Here is a 14,257-nt window from a genome sequence, read left to right as displayed (position 1 = left end):
TGATCATGTTATTCTATGTGTTAGATCATGTTACTGTGTGTGTTTGATCATGTTACCGTGTGTTTGATCATGTTATTCTATGTTTGATCATGTTGTTGTGTGTTTGATCATGTTATTCTATGTGTTAGATCATGTTACTGTGTGTGTTTGATCATGTTATTGTGTGTTTGATCATGTTACTATGTGTTTGATCATGTTACCGTGTGTTTGATCATGTTACTACGTGTTTGATCATGTTACTATGTGTTTGATCATGTTATTCTATGTTTGATCATGTTACTGTGTGTGATCATGTTTTTGTGTGTTTGATCATGTTATCGTGTGTTTGATCATGTTACTGTGTGTTCAATCATGTTACCGTGTGTTTGATGATGTTACCATGTGTTTGATCATGTTACTGTGTGTTTGATCATGTTACTATGTGACTGATCATGTTATTATGTGTTTGATCATGTTACTGTGTGTTTGATCATGTTACCATGTGTTTGATCATGTTATTGTGTGTTTGATCATGTTATTGTGTATTTGATCATGTTACTGTGTTTGATGATGTTACCATGTGTTTGATCATGTTACTGTGTGTTTGATCATGTTACTATGTGTTTGATCATGTTACTGTGTGTTTATACGTTTTCAGAGAATATCAGAGTGAACTGGTGAAAATGTTTTAAGGTCAGCTGATCAGTTCTCATTTGATGGCAGACAGGAAGTGATGATTCCTGTAGGTTTGGTATTGATCCCTTCAGTCATACAGAGACTCCGTCAGCGTGCTCATCTGTCTGCAGCAGCGTTAATCCCTCAGCGGCTGTTTCTAAAGTCTCATCAGGATGTTTTGATCCGCAGATCGCTGACTTTCAGATGTGCTGCCAGAGGACTGAGCTGAAACCACTCTGTGGATAACACCATATTTTCATAAATGATTCTCTTAATCCATTTGACTCCTGACCTCCACCTACATTTAGCTCCACAGGGACCTGCTGCAGAGTCCTGACTGCAGCTCACGGATGAGGTAACGAGTCCGAGTGTTCATCAGTCGACAGATGGGAAACAACGTCACAATAACATCAACATCAGTGGCGGCTGCTGGTCTTTCAAACAGGGGAAGCTCACTTTAAGTTCACATCATAAAATTTGTCATGTTGTAGCGAGGCAGTAACTTATAAAAGGAACATTTAATTGAAGCCGTTTTTCAACCACACTCATGCCATAGAACCTCAGCAACACACACCTCAAAGATTTTCAGATGGGTTTAAACACCTGAACTGTACAAACGGTGTAAATTAGCTTTATGGCTTATGGAAATAAGGAACTCCGGACGGCACTCTGTCAGAAGACTCCACTCGCAAATATCCGCATAGAACTGAGCTCGAAATGCGAAGTGCTGTCACTCACAAAGGGGTTCAGCCTCTTAGACAATTCCTCCAATCATCATGCAGACACCGAGCGTCCTCTCCCACCTACCGCTCCATTAGGTCCCAGGGAAGCTGAGCCTCCCTGGAAGTGACGATTTTGTTGCATTTATCCAATGACCATCTCGCTTTGCTGCATGAAAAAAACCTGCTCAGCGCTGTCTCATAGGAATGCTTGGAGGCTCCGCGTCCACCTCGCTGACACGAGAGTGTATGACAGGGAGGGAGCGTTTGAAAACTGGTGATAAACAGCTGACGTTTGAACATCATGGTTGTGATGTTAAACCCATCCTAGCGCATGTTTAATGCAATGTAAATTCTGATTTTAATGTAAATTCAATAGTGCATATTTGCCCTTTTCTTCTATGAAATTTTAGGGGAAGTTCAGCCTGTGTGTGTGTGTGTGTGTGTGTGTGTGTTTCTGTGTGTCTGTGTGTTTGTCCCGTGATACTTTAAGGTGTTCCACATGTTCCTGAGCAGAACACAGCAGACGTCTGATGGGGAAGGAGACTCATTATGTCACTTCCTGTTGTCTGACTGCGTTCATGTCAGTGTATTTATGACTGATTAGACACGAAGCAGCCTGATGAAGCTGAACACAGCTGCGACGCTGATGTTGGGAGAATTCTGGATTTTAGGGGTGGGGCTGTGTGACGTCCTTCGCTACAGTCAGTGTAGGACATAGATGGCGGTGAGCTCACTTCCTGTTTAAAGGAATAGACAGGGCGAACACCCAAGAAGCTTGGCTATGTTCTGCTGTGGATTAAGGGCAAAATAAAACAAAAACACTATCAGTCTGAGTGAGACTATTTTTAGCTCTTTGCCTTCCTGTCAGACAACTCCGCCCACATTTTGTCAGTCGTTTGATTCAGGTAGGGTTAGGATAGAGGAGCTGTGACGTTACAGTCTGTATGTTGTCCAGCAGTGGTGGTGAGTTTTATGAACGCACTGTGTGGTGTTGGCTTTGTGTTTGTGTTCAGGTGATGTTATACCTGCAGAGGACGCCTGTCCCCTCCAGCAGATAACACTGTCCCCCGTTGAAGCAGTAGGTGGGCAGCATCTCGCAGGGCGAGCGACAGCTTCCATTCACCATCTGGTAGCCAACACGGCATCCACCCATACCGTCCGAGCCGTCTACCGGAGAGGCTGCCGGAGGAGCTGCCACGGGGACATCTGGTACCGGGGCTCCTGCACCAGGGTTGAAGGAGCTGGACCCTGGGACTCGCGGCCTGGAGCGAGCTGGAGACCCAACAGACAGCCGGAGGTCTTCATCGCTCTCGTAGGCGTCGGTCGTGGTGCTGTAGGTGTACTCATCAGCAGTTGGGGACACGCCATCCTCGTAGGGTGTGAGGTAGTCGTAGTTATCTGGCATCGCCCAGGAGGTCGAGTCACCACCCTGCAGCTCATGGGCCAGTGATGAAGGAGATGGCGGGGCCAAGTCGAGACCACGCCTACGAGAGGAAGGGTCATAGAAGTCCACATGGAGGACGTCAGGGTTAGAGGGGTTGGTGTGGGTTGAGGGCTGGGAGGTGGTGGTGTTGAAGAGGTGATCCAGGTCAAACACGGCTGTGTCCTTGGCATGAATCCAAGGCGGGTCGGTGTGTGACACATGCTCCTCATCCTCCTCTTCCTCGCTCTCCATGACGTCCGGTCCACGTGGGTTGCTAGGCAGCAAGTGCTCCGTCTCAGCCGAATCAGGGCTCAGCTGGGGCGGGGCCGCAGCGCCTACTTCTTCCAACGCTGGGATCATCATTTCCTCGAACATGCCGCTGCTCTGCTCATCCTCCTCGCCGGCACGGGGGATCCGGCCCGCCCTCGGGGTCACAGTGTCTGGACTGGCCAAGCTGCTTGTCCCGGTAAACTTGATGACAACCTCACTGACCTTGACGGGCCCGTCCTCCCTGCTAATTAGGGAGGTAACATTGGTTGTGTTGTCCGGCTCGGTGGCATTGGTCCCAACGATGTTTCCTGCAAACACACAAAAAACTTCATTAGTGCAAATATAAACAATATTTATATATTTTTAAATAAATTTTATACACACATTTATATATATATATATAAACAAATTTATATACAAACAATGTTTATATTTATTTATAAACAATATTTATATATTTTTAAATACATTTTATATAAACAATATTTATATGTATTTGCAAACACATTTATATAAACAAAATTTATTATTATTTATGTGTAAACAAGTGGAGTTTAAGCTTTAGTATAATAAAAAACCTAATCTGGCTGTACACTTTTCCTTCGGTCAATGACTTGTCAGAGTGTGACTTGTTGACTCGAGCAGAAAGCAGCTTTACGGTCGCTCCGTCTTTGGATTAAAGGAATAATACACTAATGTAGTTGAATGGTGAGGAGGCAGGATTAGGGATTATGGGGTTGCACAGGGATGGATTGGAGAGACTTTGGGGTTCCCTGCAAAGGGGGGCGGGACACATTCAGACAAGACAGCGTCACAGCCAGGGGCAGAAAACACTGGATTCAGGATTTTTAATGCCTGTCTCGATAAAACTCAAATGCGGTGTTGGGAGGAAGTTGCTGCCTTTGTTGTGGTAGTCAAGTAACGTGAGATCGTATCTGTTTCAAGACAAACAAAGTTAAAGAGAAAGCAGATGACGGTGGGTGTTCTGAGAACATGGCCCTTTAGCTACTCCAATAACAACCTGAATTCAAACTTCCTGCCTGATCTGAAAACTCTGCCATCACACAGGTTAGACCCCGTCCACTGTGATGCTGGGCTTTGCACCGGCTAAATTTGAGGTGCAACCGCACTGCGATGAGCTCTGTCTCCCCGCTCTCCTCTGTAGCTTCTCTTTCAAGAATCGAACACACCGAGCTGACGGTTGGACGGCAGTGAGCATCGCTCGCCTTCGTCTTTGCGGTGTATCCCACACTGTTTGCCCTCACTGGCTCTTGTTTGCATTTTTTCAGCTAAATCAGCATGTTGAATCAGTGACAGCAATGGAGGAGCCAGTCGGTGAATGACCTCCCTCTGACTGTGAGCTGACGTCAGGTGAGGAGCAGAGGAGCGTCAGTGAGTAAAGGAGGAGCTAAAGTCCAGAGGGAGTGAGACCAAACCAACTTGTTCCATGAGGTCAGATTATTTTTCTCTTTAGCAGAAATGTTTCCTGATGGTTTGTGTTATTGTTCACTGGCGTACGGTAAATATGCTCTGATTGTGTTGTTCATGTGCTAACTGGCTAACTAGCATCAAAACGCTCGTCCTGTTTCCCTTTTTCAATGATGAATAGAGACGACCGCCGTCTCCTGCTGTGGAGACTTATTTCCTCTCAGTAAGCTGTAACGTTATAGTCCCCTGCTGTAACTCTGAACTCAGGAGGCGCTGTTAGTTTTGTCTTTGACCTGAAGAGTATCGACTCTGTTTTACCAAGATGAGAAGACAACTTAGCGCTCTGAAGGGAGTCATTTTTCTACGTGTAGGTTGTCATGATGTGAAAGTAGGAGAGCTGAATTATCTGTGTAAAGAAACAGGATGACCTCATGATGTTAATATATAACAAAAGAAAAGTGGACCTAAAACACTTCCCTGTGGGACCCCACCTGTTCGTGGTGGTGGTGAAAAGAACATCGTTCCATTTGCATCATTCATTTCATCTCTGTCTATCCGTACAGATGTCTTAGCCTCGTCAGAGAATTTACTTTGTGGAACATTTAGATGAACATCACCAGGAAGCAAAACTTCCTTCCTGATACACTGTGTCAGGTGGAGCAAACAGGTATCTGAAGACAGACTGAGCTTTGCTCTTTAATTTGAATTTGTGTTCAGGGAACCAGTTTATGATTAAGGTTACATAGGGAGTAATGACTTCAGCAGCATCTCTACGATCCACAGGGAACATCATCGTCATCTGATGCTGTGGATTCAGGGCTTTAACTAGTCGTAAAACGTATAAGAGGCCCCTCCACAATGCCAAACCAAACTATTACTCAGCATTAATAGAAGAAAACAAGAATAACCCCAGGTTTCTTTTCAGCACTGTAGCCAGGCTGACTGAGAGTCAGAGCTCTATTGAGCCTTGTATTCCTTTAGCCCTTAGCAGTAATGATTTTATGAGCTTTTTTAATGACAAAATTCTAACTATTAGAGGCAAAATTCATGATCTCCTGTCCTCAGATAGTACCTATCTAACCTCAAACACAGCTGTAAAACCTAATATATATTTAGATTGCTTCTCCCCAATTTCTCTTCAAGAATTGACAGCAGTGATTTCTTCATCTAAATCATCAACGTGTCTCTTAGACCCCATCCCAACTAGGCTACTTAAGGAGGTCTTTCCTTTAGTTAACACTCATATATTAGATATGATCAATATATCCTTATTAACAGGCTATGTACCACAGTCTTTTAAGGTAGCTGTAATTAAACCTCTACTAAAAGAGCCTACCCTGGATCCAGAGGTGTTAGCCAACTATAGACCAATATCTAATCTTCCCTTTATGTCAAAGATCCTTGAGAAAGTAGTCGCAGACCAGCTGTGTGATTTTCTCCATGATAATAATTTATTTGAGGAATTTCAGTCAGGATTTAGAGTGCATCATAGTACTGAGACAGCTCTAGTTAAAATTACAAATGACCTTCTGATTGCTTCAAACAATGGACTTGTCTCTGTACTTGTTTTATTAGATCTTAGTGCGGCGTTTGTAGGGTTGGTATCCGGATCCGGTTCTTTTTTGGAACCGGGTCCAAAGTTCTGGTTCCGGAACCGGTTCCATCACATTTAGAATAACGGTTCCTCCTCCTAGATTGTAAAAAAAAAAATGTCATGTGCATTTCCATTAGAGTGCGGCACGGGCCTCATATTTCTGTCCGAACCCGACTGAGCCCGACATTTAATTACTAAAGCACTGAGTTTGTGTCACACAGTTGTCATGGTTACCGGCTATTTAACAGGCCAAGCGTGCGCAGTGGGTGCTCAGCGGAGAGGAGACCTCCGTGTTTGAGATGGGAGCGGGCGGCGGGAGGTCCTACGCTTCCAGTGAGAGGAGAGGGAGAAATATAACAAAATAAGATAAAATAGGAGACACCTGTCGCCCTCTTTTATTTAATTTTCAACATTTAATCAAGGCAGAGGCGGGCGGCGGGAGGTCCAATGCTTCCAGCGAGGACAGCGGTAGAAACAAACAGCCAATGTGTGTGTGTTATGTTCAGGTGTTCTCACGTAAATAACAGTGCCCAAGCATGAATGCATATAAGTATTTTTTATTACATTGCTGTGGTTAATTTGAGGTAATAGTGTTACTGTAGAAATCAGAGAATCACTCTTTGTTGTTATATATTGTCAGGGAGATGATACAAGCTCTAAATCTGAAATACATACCACACACAAATGTGTATTTTCATCTAATTGTACTGTGCAACAGTTAGAATAAAGTTTTTGTATTTGTATGATTGCATTTGTGTTTATTATATACTTGTTTAAGTATAGCAAGTATAATGAATATAATGTAGGAATCGGTAAGAAGAATCGGTAATGAATCGGACCGTTAAGAAGAAATCGGTAAGGAATCGGAATCGTTAAAATCCTAACGAGTCCCAACCCTAGGCGTTTGACACTATTGACCATCAAATTCTGTTACAGAGACTGGAACACTTAATTGGCCTAAAAGGTTCTGCACTAAGCTGGTTTAAATCTTATTTATCTGATTGTTTTCAGTTTGTTCACGTTCATGATGAATCATCCTTACGTACTAAAGTTTGTTTTGGAGTTCCACATGGTTCTGTGCTCGGACCAATCCTATTTACTCTATATATGCTTCCCTCACTCCTCAGTTGCTCTTCCTGAGCTTTCTACCGTTTTTTCCCCGTTAAAGGGTTTTTTTGGGGGAGTTTTTCCTGATCAGCTGTGAGGGTCCTAAGGACAGAGGGATGTCGTATGCTGTAAAGCCCTGTGAGGCAAACTGTGATTTGTGATATTGGGTTTTATAAATAAAATTGAATTGAACTGAACTATTTTTAGAACGTTATCATCAGACACTTCATCAAAATAAAACTCATCAGCCACATCTCTCTTCACATCATCAGGAAACGTATTTCTCAGTGTGTTGGCTCAGGCTGTTCTCATGCACTGTTTGCACTTTGTTTCCCAGGAGACCAGAGTTTGTTTCAGATGTTGAGTGAACTTTGAGTCATTTTAATGGACGTCCTCACCACGTTTCTTTACCTCACCTTAACCACAGTAACTTCACGTTAAGCACGTTAACGTCATTCGTGAGGAGCTAACTTGTAGGATTTCATAATTAATAATTAATACTTTAAAGCCCAGTGCTGTTCTCAGGGGCGTGGTTAGGAACATCAGATTAACCAGTAAAACCTTCTTCTATATATTTTTTTTTTTTTTTTGTTAATGGGGATGAAGGTTCTGTAAAATGACATCATGATGTTCACTAACTGGTATTAATAAGCACGAGACTGCAAAGTTTTTTCTTCAGTCAGAAACCAACACTTTAATATTCAGACCGTGACCTCGTCTGTGTTATGGGACCGTAAAAAGTTCTAACATGTCTTCAACACATCTCCAGGGTTCAGTTCGGACTGCATGTTCTGGTGCTCATATAAGGAGCTTTGGTAAAGAGCCGACACCAAATGGCATCAGTGAGGATATCAGTGAGGATCTAAAGATAAGCTCTGATTCCGACCCTCTGAGAGTTTAATCTGTCCATCTCTAAATGTCTCCTCCATCTACACAGCCACGACTTTATCTTTTAGTATGACCTCCACTTAACTTCTAGGACTTGATGACGAGATGTCTGTAACGATCTAATAACTTCATCACTGATGAATTTTTAACTTTAATGATTTCCTTCAGTTCACAGAATGTCTTCAGACCGACGTCACATCACCTCGACTTTAATGTCATATGTTCAGCTGTATTAACGCAGTTCAGTAAACACAATGAAAACACTCCTAAAAGACACTGAGACATTTACAGAGGTCGTTTTTATGTTTTTATACTAAGACTGAGCTCGTTATAGGAAAAACAGGTCAGGTTTCACAAATGGATTTTTAGATTTTCTCTCCAAAAATAATAAACTTAAAGGAATCATCTGTATTTCAGTTAGTTGTGACATGTCACCTTTAATTTGTTTATCTCAAACGGCTCCATTTAAAACAGTGAACACGGTAATTTACTGACTGATTGGAGAAAACATTTAACAACAGCACATCTCTGTTTTCTCTGTTTTCCATTTTAGACAGATGAGTTGTGATTTTTAGTTCAATAACTTATTGTGTAAAATAAAAGCTCAGCATCAACAGGACTCTTTTCCTGCTGATGATGATCTTGACTTGTTTTCATATGATCAGGACGGTGTTGATTCACTAATCAGTAGATTTTTCTGATGTGTGTTTTGAGGCTGTTTGACAGCTGGAAGGATTCAGCAGCAGCAACAAGCTACGTCTTTGAAGCTGGGGTCGTTCTGGGGCTAATCCTTCGGGCAGTCCCACAATCCACTGCTGTTTAACACATCAACTGAGCAGCCCAGGATAGCACACATGCGCGCGCACACACACACACACACACACCAAAAAAATAAGCTTTACTTGAATGCCACAGAAACATTTTACACACTGAAGGTTCGATGCTCACCAGGAAATCAGGAATCACGACCGTGAATGTTCACCAAGCTCTTAAAGACAAAAAGATCAATGCGCACACACACACACACACACACACACCTGACAGCAGTGCACTCATTATGAATGCTGTGTTCGGGTGAACCTCTGGGGAAACTGACTGACCTGATGAAAACAAACCACAGATACTGATGAGGACATGTGATGCATCATGATGACAAACGGATGGATGGAGACACGTGGACACATGGACACGCTGTCACAGTCCATCAAAGACTTTTGGACTCTGTAGCCGAGAGGAAACTGCCCACAGAGATCTTTAATGGTCTCTGCCATCGTCACGCCTAACACTGCTTCATGGTGCTCATATTTATTCCAACGCTGCTTCGACAGTAAACGCCTCACACTGCTTCACAGAGCTCATATTTACTATGACGCTGCTTCAACAGTAAATGCTGCGGCGCCGGGTCATTGTTGGCAGCCACAATTTGACAAAAATGTCAATAAGAACTTCTCTAAATGTGAAAGTTCATGGACTGAACGAACACATCATTAATAAACACATCAGCACTGCAGGTTCCACCATGTTTATTTATTCATGGCGGCTCGCCACTATTCCAACGTCTGCTGCAACATTTTACTTTTGGAGCTGATCAGGAGCTCTGCTGGAATATTTTACCACTTAGTTATTTATGGTGCGGTGCAGACGGAGCCCAGAGCGACTCTGAACGCAGACAGAGCCCAGAGCGACTCTGAACGCAGACAGAGCCCAGAGCGACTCTGAACGCACTGCACCACACCGGAACAATGGCTCCCGAGGACGAGGGACAGACGGGGGAACAGACATAGGGACAGACAAGGAACAGATGGGGGACAGTCGGGGGACAGATGGGGGGACAGATGGAGGGACAGACACAGGGGATGTCCATTATTGTCCCTAATTGTCCACTACTGTCCACAGCTGTCCCCAACTGTCCACAGCTGTCCCCAACTGTCCACTACTGTCCACAACTGTCCACTACTGTCCACAGCTGTCCCCAACTGTTCACAGCTGTCCACTACTGTCCACAACTGTCCACTACTGTTCACAACTGTCCACTACTGTCCACTACGGTCTCCAACTGTCCACTACTGTCCACAACTGTCCACTACTGTCCACAATTGTCCACTACGGTACCCAACTGTCCACAACTGTCCACAGCTGTCTCTAACTGTCCACTGTCCAGTGGTTAGCACAGTACAGATCAAGATCATCCTCAGATTCAAGATCTGAGGAAGCACACGATAAGATGGCGCCTGTGACTGGCAGTGCCATGGCTCGTCTCCTGCTGTATAGTTTTCTAATGGTCATCTTTACAACATATGTGATCATATCAGCCCGTATTTCAAATGGATGTGTCTCCGCTTTACGGATCTATGATCGGGACTCTCTGTTTCGTATCAAAGAGTCGATGGAGGGCCTGTTTGATACACGGGGCGGGTACAAACAAGCGTTCCCTCCTCCCTTTATCATCGACCCCGACTCACCTGAGTACTTGCTGCTTTGTCGGGCTCCGGGCAAAGTCCACAGGAAATCGAGGAAAAGAGGCTCGCGTTCTGGAGTCCAGGTCAAGCGAAGACGCGCTGCAGCATGCCTGGGCTCTGCCATCCTCGGCCATGGAGAACGCGCAAGGTGTCTGCGCCGGATCCCTTTCCTCATTGTGTGTGACAGCACATCCACGCTGCCGTCTGCTTGGACCACAGCGAAAGTCCTGGAGCCTACACAGCGCTGGAGTAGTGGTCAGTGGCTTTCATTGCCTCCATGCTCTTCTGTATTTACACCGGTTCTGCCCACACGGTCCAGCTGGAGCCCACGTGACCGCTGGACATGCCTTCGACCAATCCCGCTGCGCTCCGCGGACACTGCCTCCGTGACGTCATCAACTTTGCATATCGGCCTGTTGAATGCTCGGTCTATTGCAAATAAATCCTTCTCTCTGAATGATCTTTTCACAAGAGAAAAGCTGGATTTAATGTGTCTTTTAGAGACATGGCAGAGAGAGGAAGAGTTTATTCATCTTAATGAACTTTGTCCAGCTGGCTGCCCCGCCCCTGTCGTTGTGGGGGGGGGGGGGGGGGGGGGTCTGGCTGTTGTATACAGGGACAGTTGCACATGCAAAGTGACTCAGACCCAGGAATTCACTTCATTTGAGTACCAGATGGTCAAGGTGGGTTCTTCAAATCCATTCTACTGTGTGTCAATCTACCGTCCTCCTGGTCCTGCTGCTGTGTTTCTAAAGGATTTTAGTGACTTTTTATCCTCCATAATAAAGTTGGAAACTGTTCTAATCCTTGAAGACTTTAACCTTCATGTTGATGACAGCTCATCTTGCTCCACAAAGGAACTTTTAACTTTGACTGAAGTTTTTAATTTTGAGCAACATGTTTCTGAGCCCACACACCAAAAAGGCCACATTTTAGACTTGGTTTTTACGCTTGGTCTAGACATTTCAAATGTGTCTGTACAGGACGTCCATCTGAGTGATCATTGTCTTGTTTTGTTTGATCTGCACTTCAGCCCTGAGCCTAAGCCCTTAGAAGTTAGGTCTCAGAGGCGTGTTATCTCTGCTAATACTTAGGTTTTCTGCTATGTTTGACCCTCTTTTGTTCATGGATTGCCTCGATGTGACAATTTCATTCACTGTTTTACCAATCACTGTGTTAAAATTCTGGATCAGGTGGCACCTGTTAAATCGAACTACAGATACAGAAAAAAGTGTGCCCTTGGACAAATGAAGATACCCTGAGTCTGAAGAGACTGTCGAAAGACTGAGCGTCTGTGGAAATCCACTAACCTTGAGGTGCGCAGACTTTATCTCAGGGATCTTGTGTCCTCATACAATGAGATGGTGGAAAATGCCAGATCTGACTATATTCGTCAACTGGTAACAGTAAATAAGAAAAACCCTAAAGTGTTGTTTGACACGATCAATTCTCTTGTATGTCCTGCTGCTCCAATTAATCCTGTTTTTTGTGAAGCTGACAGCAATGCATTGTTGAGATTTTTCACTGACAAAATTAGGATGATCAAGGAGAAAATCCCTCCTCTTTTGTGTGGAACCCCTGCTGTCATTGAGCCTGTCTCCAGCTTGTGGTCCTCATTTAAGTCTGTGACTCTTGCTGATATCTCGGCACTGGTGACCAAGATGAAACCCTCCTCTTGCTCATCCGACGTCCTTCCGTGTAGGCTCTTTGTGAAAGTGTTTGATGTAATTGGCCCCTGGGTTACCAAAATGGTTAACCTCTCTCTTTCTACAGGTGTGTTTCCCAATACATTTAAGCATGCCATAGTGGAGCCTTTACTTAAAAAGACAGGCTTAGACCCGACTGACCTCAGTAATTTCAGGCCTATTTCAAAGCTTCCACTCCTGTCCAAGATCCTAGAGAAGGTGGTCTCTGAACAGCTGTCATTATTCCTGGATCAAAGTAACACCCATGAGACGTTTCAGTCTGGTTTCCGCAAACATCACTCTACGGAGACAGCCTTACTGAAAGTGTCCAGTGACATTATGATGTCTGCTGATTCGGGAAAATGCACTGTTCTAGTTCTCTTAGATCTGTCCTCAGCTTTTGACACCGTCGACCACCAGATCCTGCTGAGTAGACTGAGGGATGAAGTAGGACTGTAAGGGTCAGTTTTACATTGGTTCTCGTCATACCTATCTGGGCGTAGCTTTAGTGTCACAGCTAACCAAATAAGGTCTGAGTCAGCAGATCTGTTGTGTGGAGTCCCTCAAGGTTCTGTTTTGGGTCCTGTATTATTCTTGTTGTATTTGATCCCCTTGGGAAAAATCATCCAGAGATTTTCCGATGTTTCGTACCACATATTTGCTGATGATATCCAGCTTTACTGCTCTTTCAAGCCGACTGAGCTCCAGAGGCTAAATTCCTTAGTTCATTGCTTGGTGGAGATAAAACAATGGCTAAGTGATAACACCTTGCAGCTAAATGTGGACAAAACAGAAACACTGGTTATTGCCCCTGATGACTCAATTCCAGGGATTAACCAGTATTTAGGTGACTTGGGCCAGTCTGTTAAACCGAGCCTAAGAAACCTGGGTGTTGTATTGGAGAAAGACATGTCATTAGTGCAACACTGCAAACAGCTGACCAAAAATTGTTTTTTCCAGCTGAGGAAAATCTCCAAACTTAGGAAAATAGTGTCACAAAATGATTTGGAGCTGATCATTCATGCATTTGTGTCTTCGCGTTTAGACTACTGTAATAGTTTGTTTTCATGTCTGAACAAGAAGGAGCTGTCTCGCCTGCAGTTAGTGCAAAACTCTGCAGCGAGAATTCTGACCCGCTCTAATAGGAGGACACACATCTCCCCTATTCTTAAAGCTCTTCATTGGCTGCCAGTTTCCTCTAGGATCAATTTTAAAATTCTGGTTTTAACTTTAAGAGCTTTGCATGGTCAGGCTCCAACTTACATCAGTGATCTGATCCAGCCTTACACCCCAGCTCGGGCTCTGAGGTCTGTGGATCAGAATCTGCTGATGGATCCGTGCGCTCGTTTCCGGACCAGAGGAGACCGATCCTTCCAGGCTGTTGCTCCCAGGCTTTGGAACGATCTTCCGCTCTCTCTGCGTTCGATGGAGTCTGTTGACTGCTTCAAAAGGCAACTTAAGACCTATTTATTTGTTCAGGCTTTTGCTTAATTGTCTTGGGGCTGCTATGATTGTCACTGAGTTGCCTTGGCCTAATTTAAATTTCTATGTACTTCCTAACTGTGTATTGTTTTGTTAAAGCGCTTTGTGACCCTGGTCTGTGAAAGGCGCTGTACAAATAAAGCTTACTTACTTACTTACTTACTTACAGTTTTTAGTAGATATCAAGCGATATATAGTCTGGCCAGTATATCAGGCCGATACTTGTTTTTTTTTAAAGGTATCAGCATCTGCCGATACTTGGGAGTCTTCTGCTTATTTCTTTTTTTTCCGGGGCCTGATGTACAGACAGGCATATCTGCAGGCAGCCCAGTGTTGCTGGAGAGCACGTGCAACACATGCTTTCCCCTCCCTTGCTCAGTGCCTAGGTTACCAGGCCTACTGGCAGACTGCAGCCGGACAGTGATGGGAATTCTGGCTCTTTTTAGAGAGTTGGTTCTTTTGGCTCAACTCACAAAAAAGAGCCAGCTCTGTCACCTCCCACGTGGCTCCTCAGATTTTTTTGTTATTATTTATATACAGAGTGC

General features: G+C 44.2%; 1 protein-coding gene across 12 annotated transcripts in view; it reads right to left on the bottom strand.

Moving 5' to 3' along the window:
* The window catches only part of cspg5a (chondroitin sulfate proteoglycan 5a), a 70,371-nt gene that overhangs the window by 39,189 nt on the left and 16,925 nt on the right, over positions 1-14,257 (bottom strand). For all 12 annotated transcript variants that reach the window (XM_078171242.1, XM_078171240.1, XM_078171239.1 and 9 more), the window contains exon 2: positions 2,402-3,377. In XM_078171242.1, coding sequence (XP_078027368.1) covers positions 2,402-3,377 — 976 coding nt within the window. The remainder of the gene's footprint in view (positions 1-2,401; positions 3,378-14,257) is intronic.

This window comes from Epinephelus lanceolatus, chromosome 10 (genome assembly GCF_041903045.1).
Source record: "Epinephelus lanceolatus isolate andai-2023 chromosome 10, ASM4190304v1, whole genome shotgun sequence".
NCBI classification, from domain to species: Eukaryota; Metazoa; Chordata; class Actinopteri; order Perciformes; family Serranidae; genus Epinephelus; species Epinephelus lanceolatus.
This window is presented reverse-complemented; position numbering and strand designations above follow the sequence as displayed.